The 23,436-nt window shown below is 38.9% G+C and overlaps 1 protein-coding gene across 4 annotated transcripts in view; it reads left to right on the top strand.

Moving 5' to 3' along the window:
- The window catches only part of LOC126998501 (1-phosphatidylinositol 4,5-bisphosphate phosphodiesterase gamma-1-like), a 66,170-nt gene that overhangs the window by 6,323 nt on the left and 36,411 nt on the right, over window positions 1–23,436 (top strand). For 2 of the 4 annotated variants that reach the window (XM_050860241.1, XM_050860244.1), the window contains exons 2-8: window positions 9,991–10,213; window positions 14,774–14,923; window positions 15,508–15,646; window positions 17,335–17,503; window positions 19,705–19,887; window positions 20,985–21,100; window positions 23,205–23,411. In XM_050860241.1, the coding sequence (XP_050716198.1) occupies window positions 10,042–10,213; window positions 14,774–14,923; window positions 15,508–15,646; window positions 17,335–17,503; window positions 19,705–19,887; window positions 20,985–21,100; window positions 23,205–23,411 (1,136 nt within the window). In that variant the 5' untranslated portion in view covers window positions 9,991–10,041. Of the gene's footprint in view, window positions 1–2,812; window positions 2,953–7,278; window positions 7,298–9,990; window positions 10,214–14,773; window positions 14,924–15,507; window positions 15,647–17,334; window positions 17,504–19,704; window positions 19,888–20,984; window positions 21,101–23,204; window positions 23,412–23,436 lie in introns of those variants that run through there. The other 2 variants (XM_050860242.1, XM_050860243.1) reach the window with 2 other exon arrangements.

Raw genomic sequence — 23,436 nt, 5'->3', positions numbered from 1 at the left:
TTGGGACTGTGTGGCAGAGCAGAGGGGAGGAAAGGACCCGCGGAATAGAATGCCCAAACGGACTATTTGAAATGGTTTGACTTTAGTGAAAATTAGCGGTGATGAATGCGACTCGACAACAGGACTTAACACACATGTACATACTTACCTGGGGATGGTTATAGAAGGTATGTGTGTGTGTGTGTGTGTGTGTGTGTGTGTGTGTGTGTGTGTGTGTGTGTGTGTGTGAGTATCGTGGGTGGAAGGATTATTACTGTTATTATACATCCAGACAGACGGACAAACACAGACAGACAAAACTTCCTCCCCTTCCAATGTTCGTTCCTATACTTATACTCGTTGCTCGTACTACATACTTGATATATTTACCTCCTTACCTACCTACCTACCTACTTACTGCTTACAAATACTTACTTATTCATTCACCTCCCTACTTACCTATCTGCCTACTTCCCTACCTGCTTATTCACTTACTTTCATGCCTATTTACAATTGTACCTACGAGTCTATTTTGGAGATCTTAAGACATAAACAGAGACAGAAACTATAACAATACCGGAAAAGTTCCAATAAAATGAAACAGGACACGTACGGTAGAGCCTGAACAAGACACTATTATATTACCTAAACTGCGGCCTGTCTTGAAGATATTTCCGAAGAACTTGATTGAAGGAAGAAGAGAGTTAATTGGGAAGTGAATACCTAAGTAATATTCGGTTTGCAGCTGACATCGTACATTTCTGGCGAGACTATACGTAGTGATAATAAGAATAATAATAAAATAACTAAACAGGGAGATTTTCCAAGTAGGGATACAATTGAATTTAGAAAAAAAAGTAATATTTTATTCAATCACGCGAAATAATACATATAAAGAGCCACTCAAAAAATAAAAAAAATAAAAAAAAGGCGCGAAACGGGGTGGAGCCAATCACTCTCAAGGGAGACTACAGACGCAGATAGATAAAAGCAGGATAAGGAAACAGTCAAACGTATTAGTTATTTCAAACGTATTCATTACATCCGCGGGCAGTCATCCGGAACTCGCAGCAGGGTCATCGTGATTGGTGTGTAGGTATATAACGCGTTCAATACACATCTACCGATCAATCCAATCTTTTTTTGGTCTATTTTTGTCTAGCTTTTTTATCTATCTTTCTTAGTTTAGCTTTTTTTTGGTCTATCTTTCTCAGTCAAGCTTTATTTGGTCTGTCTTTCTTAGTCAAGCTTTTTTTGGTCTATCTTTCTTTGTCTAGCTTTTTTTGGTCTATCTTTCTTAGTCAAGCTTTTTTTGGTCTATCTTTCTTAGTCAAGCTTTTTTTGGTCTATCTTTCTTAGTCAAGCTTTTTTTGGTCTATCTTTCTTAGTCAAGCTTTTTTTGGTCTATCTTTCTTAGTCAAGCTTTTTTTGGTCTATCTTTCTCAGTCAAGCTTTTTTTGGTCTATCTTTCTTAGTCAAGCTTTTTTTGGTCTATCTTTCTTAGTCAAGCTTTTTTTGGTCTATCTTTCTTTGTCTAGTTTTTTTGGTCTAGCTTTTTTTGGTCTATCTTTCTTAGTCAAGCTTTTTTTGGTCTATCTTTCTTAGTCAAGCTTTTTTTGGTCTATCTTTCTTAGTCTAGCTTTTTTTGGTCTATCTTTTTAGTCAAGCTTTTTTTTGGTCTATCTTTTTAGTCAAGCTTTTTTTTGGTCTAGCTTTCATAGTCAAGCTTTTTTTTGGTCTATCTTTCTTAGTCTAGCTTTTTTTGGTCTATCTTTCTTAGTCAAGCTTTTTTTGGTCTATCTTTCTTAGTCAAGCATTTTTTGGTTTATCTTTCTTTGTCTAGTTTTTTGGTCTAGCTTTTTTTGGTCTATCTTTCTTAGTCAAGCTTTTTTTGGTCTAGCTTTCTTTGTCTAGCTTTTTTTGGTCTATCTTTCTTTGTCTAGTTTTTTTGGTCTAGCTTTTTTTGGTCTATCTTTCTTAGTCAAGCTTTTTTTGGTCTATCTTACTTTGTCGAGCTTTTTTTGGTCTATCTTTCTTTGTCTAGCTTTTTTTTGGTCTATCTTTTTAGTCAAGCTTTTTTTTGGTCTATCTTTCATAGTCAAGCTTTTTTTTGGTCTATCTTTCTTAGTCTAGCTTATTTTCAAGTCGTAGGCATGCAGGAGGAAATGCAAACGAAGGGAGATACATAGACTAGATTTTACCAGCACATAAGGGATGAAAGAATGAAGATGCTGGTTAACTCTTGCATAAGTATTTTGGACAGTCATTAATCCAGATCCAGATGAGCCAGAGAAGAGAGTCAAGTGCAGCGGGGCCGTGAGATAAATGTGACGGATAATATCGATAATGGGCATGTATTATCTTGGCATACCGGATACGCTCGGGGGCCATGCTGGTACTATTAGGAAGTATATTATTCATTATCCAAACTTAAATGCGGCCACTCAGAAGGAGAAGAAGAAAGAATTTAAGAAGAGGAAAAAAGAAGCGTTGTAAAGAGAAGAGATAAAAAGGAAGCAAATATATAGAGGAGAAGAAGAGGAAGAAGAAGAAGCGTTGTAAAGAGGAGAGAAAAAGAATAAGCGATATAAAGAAAATATGAAGAAGTAGAATTAAGAAGCGTACGTTACAATTAAAGAAATGAAGCGAAAAAAGAAGCGGTTTGAAGAGAAGCAGAAAAAAATAGGCAAATAATAATGATAAAAAGAAGATAAAGAAGAAAAATTAATAATAATAACAATATAATAAGAATAAGGAAAAGAAAGATGAGGAAGAAAAGAAGAACCGAGCAATACGAAGTTAAAAAGAAAGAAAGATGAAGAAGAAGAAGAAGAAGAGAGTCAGTGTAGCCACGACCACTGAAAGGGGAGGAAGTCTGTTTGTCTGTCTGTCTGTCTGGATGTATAATAATTGCAACACTAGTCTTTCCATCCATAATACTCACACACACACACCTCATACAGCCATCCCCAGGTGAGTATGGGTATGTGTGTAAGTATGTACGTATATATATGTGTGTGTGTGTGTGTGTGTGTGTATGTTCCTCCTCGTCTCAATCTCGCCATCATGTCTAGTGTAAATATTTCCTTCTTTTGTGGCGCTGAGCTTCCTGTATAGTGTTCCTGAGGTGTATGTGTGTGTAAGTTACCTGTGTTGCATTGTCCAGGTGTCATTGTATTCGTGTGTGCAATGGAAATCCTCTCTCCTCCTTCCCCTCCCCTCCTCCTCCTCCTCCTCCTCCCATGAAGAAGAGGAGTGTCTTTCTTTGGGGTTACTTGTCACTCTGTTAGTTTTCAGGCGATTTTTTGCATATCTTTTGTCTCTTATTGGTTGCTCGCCACTCTGTTTTTGTCCCTGTTGAGTTTCTGAGGTTACTTGTCACCGTTTTAATCTGTTTCTGAGGTTACGTGTCACTGTTTTAATCTGTGTTTCTGAGATTACTTGTCACTGTTTTTGTCCCTGTTGTGTTTCTGAGGTTACTTGTTGCACTGTTTTTGTCCCTGTTGTGTTTCTGAGGTTACTTGTTGCACTGTTTTTGTCCCTGTTGTGTTTCTGAGGTTACTTGTCACTGTTGTGTTTCTGAGGTTACTTGTCACTCTGATTTTGTCCTTGTTGTGTTTCTGAGGTTACTTGTTGCACTGTTTTTGTCCCTGTTGTGTTTCTGAGGTTACTTGTTGCACTGTTTTTGTCCCTGTTGTGTTTCTGAGGTTACTTGTTGCACTGTTTTTGTCCCTGTTGTGTTTCTGAGTTTACTTGTCACTGTTGTGTTTCTGAGGTTACTTGTCACTCTGATTTTGTCCTTGTTGTGTTTTTGAGGTTCCTTGTCACTTTTAATTTATGTTGTGTTTTTTAGATTGTCACACTGTTAGTTTCTAGGTGAGTATTTGCATCCCTGTTGTCTTTCTCAGCTTACTTGTCACTCTGTTAGTCTCCAGTTGAGTGTTTTTATCTCTTGTCTTTGTTAGGTTGTCACACTCAGTCTGCAGGCCAGGTTTTGCATCTCTCTTGTCTTTCTGAGGTTACTTGTCACACTTAGTTTTCAGGCAAGTTTTTGCATGTCTGTTGTCTTTCCTTCTATTTTACTTGCCACTCTGTCTTAGGGCCGTATTACAGGTCCAATCCGAGAAGTTTCGGGTCCCTACAAAGGTCAGTTTAGGGGTCGTACTACAAGTCCAATCCGAGAAGTTTCGGATCCCTAAAGAGTTCGGGATGAGTAACTCTGTAGGCACCTGAAACTTCTTGGATTGGACTTGTAATACAGCCCTTAATCTTTGTAGTGTTTCCGAGGTTACTTGTCACACTTTGTTACCGGTAGTTTCCAGGTGAGGTTTTGCATGTCTGTTGTCTTTCTTAGCTTACTTGTCACTGTTTTAATCTTTGATGTGTTTCTGATGCTACTTGTCACAAACTGTTAGTCTCCAGGCGAATTTTTGCATGTCCAAGTTGTTGTCGGAGATTTAAGTGGCATCACCATGGCCAGTCTGACACTGTAGGGCACCCCTCACCATATCAGCTGACTATAGTCTTTTTTTTTTTTTTTTTTTTTTTTTGAGGTCCAGCAAATAGCTCTGACTTGGGTGGAGTAGGTCATCTCCACGTGAGCATCATAGAGTCAGGCCATCGGTTATTTTGGATTAAAATGGGCATGATGGACAATATGGATTAAATTTGATGACTACCTCTCTCCGCTCTCCTGCCATGGGAAAGACTAACACTCTTCTATCACTGAAGACCTTCCCACTGTGACCCACCCCACTGAAAGGTGTGGTGGTTGGGGCGGTGTCTGTCAGAGGTTGGTGGATGCTGGCTGCATTTTTTTTTCCCTAAATGCTGCCTTTTGCTTATAGCACCGTTAGGCTTTGTTAAGGGTTCTAGTGGATGGCCCCAGCCCAGTGGTAGGGTAAGAGTTAGGAGCATACGCTATAGCTGTGTGTGGCGTCATCGCCAGGAGTGTGGAGTCGGAGTTAAAATTCTCCGACTCCGGGAAATTTTAAAGTTGCGACTCCGACTTCGGCCCCCATGCCCCTCCCTCTTAATTGCAAATCTTTTTCTTTTTTTCTTTAGATGCCTGTAGCACTGGTAGATTCTCTTGAGGTCCTTTTTCTTACATGTATTTACATCCAAATTACGTGTACTCTATGTAGACAACATTTAGATCATGTAAAAGAAGAAAAACTTCACAACTACATTAGGCTACACGATAAATGATTACGTTAAGGAGTCGGAGTTGGGGGTATGTTTACCGACTCCGACTCCACACCCCTGATCATCGCTCATCTCTGTCCCTTTGGCCATTTGAACCTGTGGTGGGAGAGAACTCTTAACCTGACACAGGGCCAGTGGGTGCAGGCAAATTTTATTTTAAGTGGCTGCCCCCTAGTGCTCTCCTTGACCAAAGTTGCTGAAGTAAGAGTTGATTGATGATCTGGACATCATGTCAGTAATCTTTTAGCACATGATGATGGTTGAAAATTGTCAGTGTATTGCGGTAGGACTTGAAACTAGGGCCTCGGGATCACCATGTTCACACGCTGACCTCTTGCCCACTGCCTCCCCTAGTGGTGATGCTGGGTGTGGTGGTCATGGTGGGGATTGACTTAATAGTGCATAGGCCAGTTGTTAGCTTTAAAACCTTTAGAGTAATTTATGATGTGTGCATGGAGATCACGTTTGGATACATTACTCTAGGTGTGACCTGACCAAGTCTCTGTACAAAAGAAGGAACAGTTCAGATTCTAGACATGCCAGATTCTTGTGGCATTGTAACTACCATTGAGTTGACAATAGTTATTGACTGAACCACCAGCTTTGAGGACTGAAAATTGTTGGTGATGGAAACTATAATATTCTATTCCTCTTTAGTTATGTATTGTAATGATCTTATTAGTGAGGAAGCATATATGAATTTACTGAGTACACGAATAAGCTGACTTTTAGGTTAGCTTGAGGGTATCTTCAAGCACATGACAAGTAGTAGCAACTTAAGGTAGAAATCAGCAAAGAAAGATCTGAATTTGTTAGATTTGTCACACTCAAGAATAAATGGCACCACTTTAAAAACTGCCTGCGCCATGACGGGCTTGGGCTAACCACCAGGCCCATGAAGAAAGCCTACCAGCGCTATAGGTGACCACTTAAAAAAAAAAAGAAGATAATACTAAGAAAGCCTGTGTGAATTTACTGAGGACACCAATGTCATGAATGTTTTAGTTATAATTTGGTGAGGTTAAGGGTATCTTCAAACACATGACAGGCAGTAATGATGTGAAAATGAACAAATAAAGAGCTCACTTTGTTAGATGCCTTAGCATCCTTTGACTTTAATTCTTCAGGGTAAAAGTCAATAATGTAAAAATTACTTAATCAGATGTACTTGTAGGGTATGTCACACCTCTTCCTTCTGGATTTGCAACCCAGTAAATTGAGGTTTCCTAGTGTTCTATATTCTAAAGTAAATATGTAACTGGTAGGCCTATTTTCTCCTTAGAGAACGATATTTTCAAGGAATTATGTATCACTAGCATTGAACCATTCTTTGATATTACATGCTAAGAGGGAGAAGCATATATTGGTCTTATGAGTATTTGTAAGGGCAAAAGTGGTGGGAGGATGTACGTATAGTTATTTATATTTATATCATTTTTGTATATATATAAGAGAGAGAGAGAGAGAGAGAGAGAGAGAGAGAGAGAGAGAGAGAGAGAGAGAGAGAGAGAGAGATGTTCATATGTGCACATTGTGTGTGTGTGTGTGTGTGTGTGTGTGTGTGTGTGTGTGTGTGTGTGTGTTTAAATTATTCAAAGTATAGTACCCTTCTTTCTCTTCTTGTCAAGGTCATTCATGTGAGGATAACCAATGAATGGGAGGGTTTAGTAAGGAGTGGCCAAGAGAGCTTGACTACTAGCTCACCAGAAGTAGTAGGAACATGAGTTTTGGATTCATGGGCCTTATGTGTTGCCTAGCAGATAAGCTATAATGTATAGTTATTTATATTTATATATTTTTTTGTATAAATATGAGAGAGAGAGAGAGAGAGAGAGAGAGAGAGAGAGAGAGAGAGAGAGAGAGAGAGAGAGAGAGTTCTGTCGGTGCTCCCAAAACGAAGAAGTGGCAGTTGCTGTGAAGTGTGATGTGTGTTTATTAAGTTCATTGGCAACTCAGCAGGAAGTTCATTGTCACCTTATCCTCTTTCCCTTGCTTGCCCCTCCTCTCTCTCTCTTTTCCTTCATTATTACTTCCTTCCTCCATCATTACTTCCTTTGCCTTTCTGTGTGTGGCACCTTTTATCAGTGTTGTTGTCAGTATGCTTCTAGTACTGGTAAGTGACATTTTATGTGCTGTGCATCTTATTTTTTTCTCATACATAAATTGTGTAGGTGTTGATTATTTTGAGTTTTTCGTAATAGGTTTTGGTTCTCCTCCTCCTACTACTACTACTACTTATATTGCTACTGTGACTACTGCCACTATTGCTACTTCTATTACTACTAATACTACTATTTTTCTGTAGATTTATTCCTCAAGCAAAGGTAAAGTCATTAAAAATGTAGTTTCTTCATTTTCCCCTCCATTGTACAGTCATACCTTGGTTTACGAGTTTAATTCATTCCTGAATTTTTCTTCTAAACCAAAAAACTTGTAAGCCAAAGTGAATTTCCTTATTTATATTAATATGAATCCCATTAATGAGTCCCATTTCTCCCAAAAATATTAACATAAAAATAATTTTTCATGTTATTTTATACAGAATAAAAGTAATTTTACCAATACATAGCAATGTTAAGTAATATAAATAATATAGTATGATAATTTTAATATAAATAATGTAATTAGGCTAATGTAGTATAATATATAAATAATATAGTACTGAAAATACAAAGCTCGCACACTAGGGAACAAACGTAAGCGGACGCGAGCACACAGGTGCTACCTCTGTGAGTGTACAATGTGGACTAAAGGCGGTGTCACACTAGGCGTTTTCCTACAACTGTTGAAGCTAGGAGCAACTGCATACTCCTAACTGGGAGTGAGTTGTTGGTTTGGGTAGACACTCCTGTCCTCCCGTTTCTGAAGCCATCATCGTATCCACAACCACTTCTTCCTTCTATTTAACTGTAACAACAAGTCCATAATTTGAGTAACAGCCACAACAGCCCTTACTCTACAGGGTGACTGGTTCATTTATGTTGTGCATACAGGCAACCGACCTTGGCTGTGTGTGACACACACCCAGAAAAGTTGGAGTGTCGGTTGCGCCTACCACTAATGTGGTGAGAGGAAAAAGGCCCAGTGTGACACCAGTTTGAGACCCTATACCCATTGTTTCCTGCTCTGAGCACTTTCGTCTTGCGGCGAACAAAGGGAGCCCACACTTGCGTCTTTGACTTGTACAAACAGGATGCTCATACACCAAGTCACCGCTTGTAAACCAAGGCATTTTTAGTGATTTTTTTTTGCTTATAAATCAAAATGCTCATAAGTTTAGGCATTCGTAAACCGAGGTTTTACTGTATGTGGTCAACATGAATGGCACAAATCTGCTAAACGAAAACACTGAAAGGTGTATTACCATGGCAAGAGAAACTTAAGACAATCACATAGGGTGCATTTGTTTTCTGACTTATTAGAAGCTATTTGTCCTTTATTTGAAGGGAGGTTAGCATATAAGTCAAAATACGGTAAATCATCACTATAGCTCCATTTTTTTTTCTTGGATTTTTCTCAGCTCCTTTAAACTTATGAATCTAGGGCTTTTTTCATCAACAGTTTAATATTGTTTTAAGGTAAATGAAGAAGTAATTACACTGCTGCCTGCTGCTTCCTGCTGCAGTAGAGAGTTAGCAGTAAAGGGTTAATTGATTGATTGCTAAAGGAATGAAGCTGTTCTCTTAGAATGAGCATTGTTTTGACACATATATCAGTGGGTATTGCGGTTGCCTGCTTATTCTATTTTTCCAAGAGCCAAGGACATCCTTGAGCCATGGAGGGCTGACTTTTACATGCGTACTGTACATTTGGCTGTGTTATCATAGCGGGACTCTTATAACTCTAATATTGTAAATTTTGGTAGTTATAGGAATCCTATTTTAAATGATGGATTAACTTTAGAACATTTAAATTTCCTTTGAGATTTCAAATTTCTTACATCTTTGATGAATTGTGCAATCTTAAATGTGAGTAAGCAGGTTCCAATTCAGTCTCTTGTGACTGGGATGAATATTGTCAGAATCATCATCATCATCATCTCATCGACGCCTTGCTTTTAGGAGCTCCCACCAGGGGATGGCCACGGCAGAAGAGTTTCCATCTTTCTCTATCCAGACACTCCCTCCTTGCCTGCTCAAAGTTTCTCAAGGATCTTTCACCCTCTCTCTAATGTTCTCCTGCACCCTATCTCTCCATTTCACTGGAGGTCGTCCTCTAACATTCCCTCCCTCTATCTCACTCACATACACCCTCCTGGTCATCTTACTCTCTTCCATTTGCTCCATGTGACCAAACCACTTTAAAGTCTGTCGCTTCACTTCTTCCACCACTCCACACTTCTTCCCTTCACCCCCGTGCCACATTCCAAAATGCTCATACACACTTTCATTACTCATTTCATCCATTCTACTCACACCACCACTTCCTGCACTCTAGACTTTCATTCAGGCCCATGTTTTTGCTGCATATGTAGTCTTCATCAACTCTCTTCTTACTTTTTTTTGTTTATTTTAATTTCATTTTCATTCTATATTTCTTTCTTTCCTTTTTTTTTTTACTTTAAGAATTATCTTAAAAAAAAGTTTTAGCACTTTTAATGTAAAGTGTCACATTTGGCATTTTCAGATTTGTTGAATTTGCATTTGGTGATCCCAATCAATTGTTACCCTAATTTTCAAGTATTGTTTTAATTATTCTCATTTGGCAAATTCATATTTGGTGAGCTTTGTCTGGCCCCAAAATGCAAGGCTTTATTATATGTGTTTCTGCTGAATAATAAAATTAATGGAATTCCATTCATTTCAGATGGTATAACTGAAGAACAGTCCTGTGTAGGAGCCAGCCGGAGCTAGCACAATGTTGGAACAGGAGCGGTCGGAGGAGCTGATAGTGCAGCGTTTGGAGAAAGGAACGGCTGTTGATCGTTTCCTCCCCAAACACAAGCCTGAGAGTGGTATACTCAAAATTCGACGTGAGACTCACCACCTCATATGGAGTTGCAACCAGAATGCCAGTGATGTAATAATAAGTAAGTGAATATGGAAGAGTCAGGAATGTTTTGGCCTTTCTAAACCTAACATTTACCTTGCTGTTGCTGTTCTAGTACCTACTTTACTATTGTGACCTACAAGGGGTTAGGAAGACTTATGTACTTTGATGATAATGTGTAAACTTTATTTTTACTCTTTTTTTGTGTGTATTTGCTATGGTCCTATTTGTCTGCTTTTTTATCATATGTTATCCACAATGTCTTCTTTCCATTACGTATGCCATTACCATATTTCCTGCCATATAAGACGCACTTTTTTTTTAAAAAGATGACTTGAAGAATCAGTCTGTGTCTTATACCTTGATGGTTAGGTTTTGATAGGCCTAGGGGTTATTACCACTGGTATGAGACCAACACCCAAGACACCTCCGTTTGACACAATAATTTTCAGATGTCCCCATAATGAAATATTTATTCTTATAAATTATTAGATAATGATTACAAATGAAAATACAGTAAACTCTTGATATAACGGGCTAATTAGGGGGGGGAACTTAGTCCGTTAAGGCCGAAAGTCCATTATAAGCGCCAAAATTTTAAAAAGTAAGAAAATACCGATGAATCTAATAAACTTATGTGTGTGTGTATATATATATATATATATATATATATATATATATATATATATATATATATATATATATATATATATATATATATATATATATATATATATATATATATCTATATATATCCTCGAGTTTAGCGCTTAGTCCTAAATTCTTACCATCACGACTTCCGCGCATTACCGCCACGAGCATCACGCTGCTTTGACATGTACGGGTCACGTCTACCTACCGTCGGCGTCATGCGTGCTGCCTTAAAAGGCGGTGTCCAACCATTGGGGCTATGGGCAACTGCGGTTGCCCGTATGCCCAACTGGGAACAAGTTGTTGGTTGTCCTTATGAACGGAAAACGGTTGTGAGTACGAGCGTGGATACGTGGGTACTGAACGGCTACATGTAAACAAACAGACGACGGCAGTGGCTGAGGAGTGAGGAGCACCAAGAGATTTGTAAAATGGACTGGCAGAGCTGCTTTGTTTACTATTTGATTAACAAGATAAGAGAACACCCCGTGCTGTGGAACCACAGTCCAAAAGTCTTTTTATCAAGTCTATGAAAATTGTAGATCTGGGGTTGTTTTCCTTTTCTTCTTCTTTTGACCTGTAATGCATGGCAGCGACGGTGAAAAGTAATAGTGAAAAATTGCAAAAGGGCATAGAAAAGCAAAATCAGGGAAAGAAAAGGACAGAAACACACCTAAGTTCAGGGTGAAGTGTATAAGTGCGCACTGTTAAGTAACTTAGGGCCGCTTTCACAGTCATGTTGTTTGTTTTGATCGTTACCAATGGCGGCGATCGCCGCTTAGCATTTCACATGAAACTGGCTGATGGGGTAGTGGCAGCTGCAGACGAAGCGAGAGATGTTGATAGTGTTTAGTAAGTGCGGGGCTAGGCTAACCCCGCAGCCGCCATATACCCGATTGGCCAGTTTCACGTGGAAATACTATACCTGCGATCGCCGCCACTGGTAACGATCAAAACTAACAAAATGACTGTGAAAGTGGCCCTAAGTGCATGTTGTGAAGTATAAAAGTGTGGAGAAGGAGGACCTAAGAAGCGATACAAGGCGTTACAGGTCAAAAGAAGAAGAAGAATGTCCACTACACTGGCCGAGAAATATCTCCCCGATGAAATTAGTCATTCTGCTGTCCACCACGCATGCGCGCTGTGAGAATACACAGCATTAAAAGTATTAATTTGCCTGGTTTTGTTCTAGTCAGTCCGTTTGTGATCTTTTTGAGCGTTGATGGAAATATGGAAACAGTAAACAAGTTGAACCTCTCTGTGAGCTATTTTGCAACGGCGGTAGCGGTTTACGTTCAATAGGCATTGAAAAGTCAATCATGATATTAGTGATTTCATGATTTTTAACAGAAAGAGTCAGCATATTATTTCATAACACACAGAAAACTACCAGGTAAAGATTCGTATTAGGTCCGTTCCAGTATCTCATAATCTACTTTATGAAACATCAGTATCTCTTCATATATCTTTTCTACAAACCTTCAACAGTCATGGAAACGCTTTGAAAATCCAATTCCAGGACATTTTTTTTTTTACTCTTGAAAATAGGGGATAATGTTTACGAAAGCTCGTCGCCTCCTCTGCTGGCCGCGGCGACGCTGCAGCCGCAAAATAGCTCGCAGAGGGCTTAGGGTCGGGGAGCATATTTAAACTACTCCAACCGAACTTTACGACCTACTAACGGGGGGGCTGCGCCCCCCTCGACCCCCCTTCTAACCAGGGGGGGCTAGACCTCCCCCTCATGTATATGTGACTTATTTCAGCGAGGAGGTATTTCTCGCAACAGCCGCCGCGGCCAGCACCAGAGGAGGCGACGCGCTTTCGTAAACATTATCCCATATTTTCAAGAGTAAAAAAAAAGTCCTGGAATTGGATTTTCAAAGCGTTTCCATGACTGTTGAAGGTTTGTAGAAAAGATATATTAAGAGATACTGATGTTTCATAAGGTAGGTAATGAGATACTGGCACGGACCTAAAACGAATCTTAACCAACTACCAGAAAAATATAGGTTTGTCCAACTGTCCCACGGGCCACGGGTGACCGCAAGCGACCGCCCTTACTTAGTAGACGACACCACGTGGATCACAAGCGTGTATTCAGAACTGCCAGCCAATTGTAAGGCAGCCGTCTTCAACTGCGGCTTAAAAACGAACGGTTCTTACTTCCCATTTTCTGCCTATTAACAATGTACGTATTTTGAGATAACAAGGGAGTAAAGTTGAAAAAATTGTGATAACAAGGGAGTAAAGTCAAAATAAGTCATTATTTTACACGGGTCAGAACCAATAAGCGCTTTTACATGGATTTCAATACCTCGAGTTTCGCGATCCTCGAGTTTAGCGACATACCTTCGGAATGAAGCAAGCGCGAAACTCGAGAGGGTAATATATATATATATATATATATATATATATATATATATATATATATATATATATATATATATATATATATATATATATATATATATATATATATATACATATATATATATATATATATATATATATATATATATATATATATATATATATATATATATATATATATATATATATATATATATATATATATATATATATATTATTTTTTTTAGTGTTCATGTTGTGTGCACATCTGTATAGCAGCATAACACACTTTGCAATGGACTGCAAGGCACTGAGGCTGCCAGGTTGGCAGTGGGGCCCTGCGGGGTGGCCATATTGTTACGGGTATGGGTCAAATTTTACAAGTGCGCCAATCTCACACTTGCAAAGGAATTTTTTTGTTGTTGTAGTTTTCGGTGTGTTATAAAATAATCTGATAACTGTTTTTGTCACAAATTAAATGATTGACTTTTCAATGCCTGCTATACACCCGTTGCCGTGCGCCGCTGCAGCTGCAAAATAACTCGCAGAGAGAGATGTTGAACTTGCTTACAGTTTCTTCATTTCACTCAGTGCTCACAAAGATCACAAGTGGACACTTTAGACCAAAACCTGGCAAACTATTGCTTTTTCTGCCGTGTATTCCCCCAGTGCGCAGGTATGGTGGACAGCAGAGTGACTTATTTCTCGCAACACCGGCCGCCATGTCCCGTCCTGCGCTACTGTATTTCCGGGCCCTGATATATACTTTCTGCTCCTGTTTGTACACAGAGAATTATTATTTTTTTTAAATATATCTTTCCAAATTATAGGTGCGCCTTATACTCCAGTACGTCTTATATGGTGGGAAAAACGGTTTATTATATGGAAGTATGTGGAAAAGTTGTTAAAGGTAATATCATGAGTTGCAATAAATAAATGACCTCTTTTTCTGAAACAGGCCAAATAATTCTGCACATTATATTTAAAAAGTAATAATAACAACAACAGAGGTGTACTTATTAGTTGTAGACCGTGTAGCATATAATATACAATATATATATATATATATATATATATATATATATATATATATATATATATATATATATATATATATATATATATATATATATATATATATATATATATATATATATATATATATATATATAATATTTTTAACCAGACCAAAAGGTATGTTCTCTTCCTTAATAACGAGGAAGTAACATTTGTAGCCTCTTGTTTTTAAACTACCTCTCGTCTGATAGGGTTTATGAATTTATGACTTACCAACACTCCAATAAAGCAGTGAGTCTGGTAAAGTAGGTTAATCATTTTTCACATTGCTGAATATTTTTATTTCTCACTTCCTATATGGCCAAGTAAAAAAAAAAATGAAAAGCTGAAATAGATCATCTAGGAGTCATCAAAGTCATCAAAAGAAAATGTACAACTGTATTTACTGTCACTGGTGAACATGGTCAAGAACCTTTGGATAGGGTTTAGAAATTTCCTAGCTTAAGATTGCCATCCTGCTATAATATAATGTTGGAAAACAGGTTAAAGGTCTCCACAGCTTAATACTTTTTCTTACTAACAGCTTCCCTGGGGGACATTAAGGAAGTGCGACCAAATCAGGCATCTAAGGACTTTGAGAGGTGGCCAGAAGAAGCACGTAAAGTGGAGAAGTCAAGGTGCTTCGTTGTGTATTATGGGAAGGAGTTTAAATTGCGATCGCTCTCCATAGCAGGTAAAACTAATCATGTAGTTAGAATTATTTTTCTTTTATGAACTGAGAAAACAATATAAATCTGCTAGAAACATACCGCACAGGGTTTAGAAGTTTCCCTTGAAACTCAGCTTTAATTGTCTGGGGAAACAAATTAAGTTATTGAAGTCTTTAGGTGGTCAGGACCATTGCTGGACATTCAGGACTGAGGTCAGAGTTGTGTAGAACCACAAATGGCAAATACACAAGTTCTAGATGAGTTTAGGGGCATCCTCATTTAGGGAATCCTCAAGGGAAATGTTTTTACTTAGATATTCTCTAACAGTATTTCTTGCCATCTGAGGGCAATTAAAAGAAGAAACCTAGCAGACTAGAATGCTCAAAATTAATTCCTGAAAAGATTTTGGGTCAGACAAAAAAGATTCTGGGCTAAAGCTCCCACAGCCCACCCTTAACAATGGCTCTGTAGGTGGCTAGGACTTGTACTAAGTTGTTTAAGTATTATGTTGGAGAGGGTAATAATAATGCTGGAGGTCATCAGCAGTGATAGAAAAGCAGGAGTAATGTTAATGGTGAATGAAATCTGTAATGTAATGTGGTTTCAGCTCTTGGGATTGCTGAATGTGGGGAATGGATACTTGGCATTAACTTCCTAAGGGACGAGTATGCAGAAGGATCCTACATTATTTGTTTGGAGAGGTTCCTCCGCACCGAATTCTACAGTATGAAAAACAACAAAAGCACGTAAGCAATACATTGTCATCCTTAGACACTTTGATAATTATGATGTTTTAGTGTTTTCAGTTTGGAAATGGGTTTTATGGCCTTTTATGGTCACTTATGACAAGGTTAGGTTAGGGGCAGGTCTATCTAAATGAGGAATGCAGCGCCCTCAACCTTCCCCGAGCTGTCTTTCCCCACTTTCTCTCTCTCTTCTGTTCATGCTTCTTTCTTTGGTTAACTGGGGGCTGCAAGCTATGTGTTGGTCCCCATGGATCTGGTACCAGGAACACCAGCAGCTCTCTCCTGAATTTTGCAAAATCCAGAAGGCTGAGAATTGTGGATTCCTGGTACCAGAGACCAGAGCTGCACCGCCGAACTTGGTATATAGAGATGCCGGAGGGGTAGCTAAGGAGATTGACCACATTCTCATAATTACTCATTGGAGGATCCTTCAGAACTGCAGGGTTTACCGGAGTGCTGAGTTCTTTGCAACTGACCATAGGCTTGTTGTTGCAGCACTCAAGCTTCATGTCAGGTCAAGAAGAATCTCGAGATGCAACACTACTGTGTTCCATCTCGAGAGGCTGAAGGACCTGGCATGTGCTCAGGAGTATGCAGTGACAGTCTCAAATCGGTTTGAAATGCTCGGCATCCTGGAGGACCCTGTAGAACTGTGGAATACCTAAAAATGTGAGACTGCAAGCTGCCAAGGAGTGCATTGGAGAGCGCCTGAGATCTAGGAGTGGCTTTGCCTCGGTGGAGATGCTGGAGAATATTGAGGAGAGTCGTGCTGCCAGACTTGCTGGGAATCGGGACCAATACGGGGCTCTGTCACGTAGGACTAGAGCTCTCCTGAGGAGAGACAAGGAGAGGTATGTCAGGGGTCTCGCTGAGAAAATTGAAGGCCATTTAAATGCGAATGACCTTCGACCTGCTTACCGAGCCATGAAGAAGCTCCGCTCCAAGTCTTCCTCTCAGGTGAGCACTATCTGAACAGCTGATGGCTGCCTCGTGTCGGACATGGATGGGCAGAGGGCTCATTGGGCTGAGTACTTTGAGCAGCTGTACATGCCAGACCCTCCATGTGGGCAGCTTCCAGTTGCTGGGTTGCAGGTGGCGGATGCTGATCCACCCATTGAGGAAAGCCCACCCTCTCTGGTTGTCAGAGAGGCTGTGGCCAAGTTGATGGGTGGGAAGGCACCTGGCGCCTGTAACATCTGATAACATCTGGATATATCGACACATCAATGACTTCTCTAGTTTGATGCATTGAAATTATATTAACTTTTTGACACATTGTTAGGATATGTAGAAAATTCTATTTTTGACAAAATTACAACATTCGGGAAATTTGATGGATTGATAGCTTTTTGATTTTATGAAATGATCAGATTATTTTTTGATGCTTTGATGCTCCCCCTCATGACATGAGGTGCACTAGGGAGGGTAATGTATATTAATGACTTGTGATGGAGTTTCTTGCCCCCAAACCCCTGTAAATGTTTTAGGCTGTGAATTGGATTAAAGGATAATGTTGACAAATGAGCAATAAGAAAATACATTTCTATAAAATTACAAGGAAAAAAATGTACCAGGAAGTTCTTTATAATAAGGGGAATAGCTTTTATTTACAAACAAAAATATAGTATATGTCATCTTTTTTCTGCTTTGTCTGTGGGGTCTTTAATAATAATATTTTTTGTTTTTAGAATTTCGTTTCGGGACGTGAAAGCTTTCCTGCCCAAGATTAATTTGTGGACCAGCAGTAATCGGCTTAAAGAACTCTTTGATGCAAAGGATGACCAGAGACAAGGAGAGATAGGCTTTGACCAATTCTTGGAGCTTATCATGATGATTACCTGGGACAAGCAGGAGGATGTGAGTTGACCTTAATGGCATTAACATTTTCCCAAAACACTTTGAATTTTCCATCCATAAAAAAGTAAAGTAGAAAGTTAGGAAGATGCATCATGGTGAAACATTATAGTAATGTATAAGTAAGCAAGAAAATTATATGATAATACAAAGTTTGTTTGTTATACAACGGGTAAGTGGAGACTACATTTCACTATCATCATCACTCATAGCTTTGTTAGCCACAGCAGGAGAATAGCTTATAGAATTGGTGTTCCCTGTGGCCAGGTTTCTGGTCTCATCTCTATCTTGTCTGTCTGTCTTAGGTCTATCTTCTGGATTATTACCCTGTTAATGTCTCTGTCTCTCTATGATAATTGGCTACTGCAGCATCTATTATATATCCTGCGTTAAATGGTTCCTTTTATCCTCCGCATTCTTTACTGCAAGTAAATTCTTTATTTGATCTGTATAATCTTTTTATTCCTCCTTTGCTTGTAAAGTATGTTCTTGTTGCACCTACTCACTTATCCTCATGTTTCTGTTTTAGAAAGTCAGTCTGAGATTAGAGTTGCTATTCAGTTTTATGTGAGTTTAGTATGGTATTTGTGAACTGTGGTACTGAGATAGTTTGATGTTAAGCCCTTCACTACGGCTGGGCGAAAACACCGCTCTGCCCCGTATCTGGGATGGCCGCACGCGCCAAATTTCAAATGTCGCTACTGAATATAACAAGTTTTAAGCCATAAACTCAACATAATCATCATGTATTATATATATATATATATATATATATATATATATATATATATATATATATATATATATATATATATATATATATATATATATATATATATATATATATATATATAAATTAATTAATAGTTTTGAGATGTATGCATAAATATACCGAGAAATTTACATTATGCGTAGATGATGTGTGTCTGCTGAATTGTATTTCCTTATGTTAGTATGTTGCACTGGCGCTTCATGATGCCGACGTCGGCGTCACAGCACGGAAAGAGTTAAGTCAGTATTTCGGGTCACATTTGTCATTAATCCCATGAAAATTTTTATCGCATGCCAATAGAACAATTTTTACATTTTAGAAAAAAAGCAGAAGAGAAATCCAGTATCACACTGCTCCCATGAAAAGAATACAGATGCTGAAAGAATTATTTGTATTGATATGATACTCCCATTTGTATTGATATGATACTCCCATCTTGAAAGAATTCAAGTGAGGGCATTTTATTTAATGTATAGATAACAGTTTTGTGTGATTTGTGTAAGAAGGGAAACAGGTACTAGCTCAGTTGCAAGGGTTAGAAGTACAGTGGAACCTCGGTTCACAAATTTAATTCGTTCGTGAAGGCCGTTCGTAAACCAAAACTATTTTCCCCATAGGAATCGATGTTAAATGTATTAATCCATTCCTGGATGCCAGATGAATGCTTAAACTTTTACAATAGTACTTGGTGCACAAGTTTATAACCAAACCAATGGAAATTAATAAAACTAAAATGAAATTAAGATAAATACATTACAAAACAGATAAAATAGATGAAACTTAATTTAATTTTACTCGTAATTTTATTCGTAACGCTTAGCAACTAGGGAAATGCTCCTAATAACCTGTAGATCTCGTAATAGTGACTAAACTAACGCGTGTTATCCTTGATGAGTGACAAAATGAGTTCAAGAAATCTCGTCGCATACAGTAACGCTAAGCAGCTAGGGAAATGTTCCTAATAACCTGTAGATCTCGTAATAGTGACTAAACTAATGCGTGTTATCCTTGATGAGTGACAAAATGAGAAATAGTGTTGATTCATCTAGTCATATGAGCAAGAAAGAGTGCTCTGGTGGATCACGGGTGGGAGGTGGAAAAGTCTCAAAAATAGGGCGGGGGTCAAGAAAGCCAAATATCACCAGATGATGCCTTAAGACTTAGCAGAATGGGGGATATGGCCAACATTTGCAAGCATGTCTAAACCTTTCAAAATTATTAGATTTTTAAAGCATAATATAAAGAGTTAATGTACATATCTAACTTTCACAAGAGGCAACTAAAAGGAATTTAAAATACATGAGGTTGATGTAGGGAAATGGTTCCTTCATCTATTTTTGTCTGAACCTTTGTCAAAAGTATGACCCCTCAACCTATTTGTAGGATATGGGATCACTGATGATGGTGTTATTGATTTTCTTTTTATTTTTAGAGGAAAATGCTGATGGATCTGGACCAGTACAGTGAAGATAAATCCATCGTGACCATGCAGGAGTTCCAGGCATTCTTGGTGGAGCAGCAGCATGAACTGGAATACCATGCTGCTTCTATCATTAGAAACTTTGTCCAGGACTTACAAAGAAATATCCAAGAACCATATTTTCATGTAGAAGAGGTTAGTTTTGTGGTTTTAATTGGTGTGATCTTGATGTTTGCACACTTGTTACTTGATTCAGTTGCAGTTTATCTGCAAATAGAATTGACACATTATATTTCTTATTTGGTGTTAATTTAATTAGCTAGCAGCCTATCACTTATCTGAGGGGAAATTACATTTAACCCTTTCCTTGCGCGCGGTGCGGACGCGACTATCCTCTCAGGCTCAGTCGGGGAGCCCAATGGGGGGTCTCTTTTAACCTCTGTATCTCAAAAACTATTCATCACAGCTAAAAACCAAAAACACCATTGGAAAGAGGAGGTCCAGATCTATAGGAGTCGGTTATGTATGCCTCTCTTGTGAACGTATATGCACGTTCAGGAAGTGTTGAATGTTAACACTTACGTCGGTGCATGCGGGATGATCAGCCGTATTGAGGGAACTGCAGACATCTTTTCTTCAGATTCTGGCAAGGGAGTATTGCCAACTGCAATATTTACAACTATTTGGTCAAAGAATCAGTCAGGTGATAGGTGAAGCTATGCAAAAATGCCGCTATATTGGGCAAGAACATCCACCAGTTACTCGTCCGTAGATTTGACGCGCTGGACTGATATGATTTTCCACCAAATTTAGTGAAGAATCCACTCAATTGGCAATCCTGTGTTGTGAGAATTAGTGTTGGAACACTCATGCGCGGGAGATTTGAGTGCGGGTGGAGCTTGTGGCGAGCGTTTAGCGCCACCAGCAAATACGCCTAACGCTCGCTGCAAGCATTTAGCAATGAAAGGGTTAAAGTATCTGAAGTTGCATGTATTAGAAATAAACAGGTGTTTGCCTGTTGGCCACACATACTGGTGGTATTTGCTTTTAGGTCAGTTTCAGTGATGAAAATGGTTCCATAAACCCATATCATATAGATTTTTTTTTTTTTTTTTCATTTATAACTTACTTTACTTTTATTCCATTCTACTGAATCTCTCTAGCAGTATTTTTTGGAACAGTGAAACTGCTATTAATCCACCTATACTACCTGTTTTCCACCATGTGTGCTAGAAAACACTTCAGTCCACAATATCTTTTTTTCAACCATGTAATATATATCTCTTTTACAGTTCTTCCAGTATCTTTTCTCCAAGTCCAATGAAGTGTGGAATCGACGACACAGTTACGTTAACCAGGATATGAAGCAACCACTCTCCCATTACTGGGTTGCCTCCTCACATAACACGTTAGTATATGCACACCCTCTTTGTTCACCTCGTTAGACAAAGATGTCTTGTTCAGAGGAGTAGAGGAAAGCTGGTAGTTTCATCATTTTCTACATAACATACTGTAAGTAAGAGAACACCCCGTGCTGTGGGACCACACACATGAAAATTTCGCCAAAAAGAATTTAAAAGAGAAGTGATTGGTCCATGATTGCTGCTGCTTTTGCTCATTCTGGTGTCTTGCTTGGATATGAGTGGGGCTACCGTTTCCACTAGTTCAAAAACACTTCTTTATCCGTTCAATGAAAATTGTAGAAGGACCCCCAGTCTTCACAGCACAGTTCTCTGACGAGGTTTGCATAAACACTTCTGTCATCCCGTCTTTGAAGCCATGGTTGTGCTCACATCTGCTTTTTCATTTCATTTAACTGTAGGAACAAGTCCATAATTTGAGTGATGGCAGCACAAACCACAACAGCCCTTACTTTTTCAAGTGGTGCCACGTGGAAATTGGGTGACTGGTTTGTTTACGTTGTAGATACAGGCAACCAACCTTAGCTGTGTGTGACACACACCCGGAAAAGCTGGAGTTGTCGATTGTGCCTACTGCCAATGCGGTTGGAGGAAAAAGGCCCAGTGTGACACCAACTTGAGACCCCATTCCCATTGTTTTTTGCTTTGAGGCCTCTTGTCTTACGGCAAACAAAGGGAACCCACGCTCATGTCTTCATCTTGTATGAACATGTACTGATACACTCCCGGAGGGATGTATCAGCTGTTGGAAACAGCCTATGGTTTTGTGTTAATATAAACAACTTTTTATTTTTATTATTTATATATTAATCTGTGTGTTAGATATGTTAAGTGAGTTCACCAAACACAAGTTTTAGTTGGAAATATTTGTGGCAACCTGCTGGATTTAGGTCCGCTTCACACAAGCGTTTTTTTCCCGCTGGGTTTAGAAATCAATGGAGTTCAATGAGGCCCTTCACACGCTGGCTGGGCGGCTTAATTCCCACACGGCAATGATTTACAGGCCGCATACAATGCCAACCTGCGCTGCGCCGGGTGGTTCAGAATACCCTAGAAGTCTATGGAGCCCTTCAGACAGGAGTTTTTTCCCCGACTGGCAGTCATGGTTAATCTGTGACAGAGGTTCAGTTTGCTCATGCACATGTTCTTCAAATGTAGATGATGACATGCGGAAATAATTGAAAAGCTTTTCTTCACCAGCTTTCAGGTTAGAATATATTGTGTAGAATGCTCCTTGAAGGAGCCTAGAGCTGTTTATTGGGTGCATCCACCATTTACTTAGTCTCTTCTTTTTTAACACCCTGTTCATTATACACACATAGATCACTCTCTTCTTTATGTCCTCCATCTCGAGCAAACACCGACAAACTGACAAGTGTTCTGTGCACTGCTGCAAACGAACCGCGCTGGAAAAAATGCTCGTGTGAAGACATGCCTTTTAGACACCCACCCGCATGGCCATACTACCGCGCGGGAATAAACCTCTCGTGTGAAAGCGGCCTTACAGTGTACAGCGATTGTTAGTATTGCTGCTCCACTTGTTTGCCATCCTGCAGTAAAGGTTTGCGTTTTATCCTTGCCGTATAAGTCGACCCCTAGTTTTAGAGATATTTTCTCAGGTTTAAAAAATTGACTCGAATGCCACAGTTTACGGTATATTCCTATTTTAGAAAAGTAGAAAAAGAAGCTAACAAAACAGTAAAGAAATATTCCATTCCAACACACAAGTTGCAATTATTCTAAACTTAAAACCTAAAACCACTGATGAGTTATCCCTCAAGCACATTTCTCAAATACACTACTTCTGAATCTCAGTGTGATGGACTGTTCCTGTTAGAACATGAACTGGTGATACCTTCCTCCCATCGATATCAGAGTTCTCTGCACAGCCTTTTCTTCTTCAATCCATTACTGAGCACTAGTTATCATTTTTATATGAGCTCCAAACATCCTTTGGTAATGGAATCATGTTACTGAAATTGCCATTCCTCATGTCAATCAATATATCCTATTTTTTCTTTTTCTCTAAATCTATTTTTAAATTTTTTATGATTGTGTGTCAGTTTTTATTGTTTTTTTCCATCTTTTTAGATACCTGACAGGAGATCAGCTGGCAAGTGACTCATCCGTAGAAGCCTATGCACGAGCACTGCGTCAGGGTTGCCGTTGCATTGAGCTGGACTGCTGGGATGGCCCCAAGGAAACACCCATTATCTACCATGGCCACACCATCACCAGCAAGATTGGCTTTTTGGAAGTTATCAAAACTATCAAAGATCATGCATTTGTTACTTCAAGGTCTGTGTGTGTGTATATACCTTAT

This window comes from Eriocheir sinensis, chromosome 14, assembly GCF_024679095.1.
Source record: "Eriocheir sinensis breed Jianghai 21 chromosome 14, ASM2467909v1, whole genome shotgun sequence".
Classification (NCBI taxonomy): Eukaryota; Metazoa; Arthropoda; class Malacostraca; order Decapoda; family Varunidae; genus Eriocheir; species Eriocheir sinensis.
Note: the sequence above shows the minus strand (reverse complement) of the source record. Positions and strands in the feature narration are given on the sequence as shown.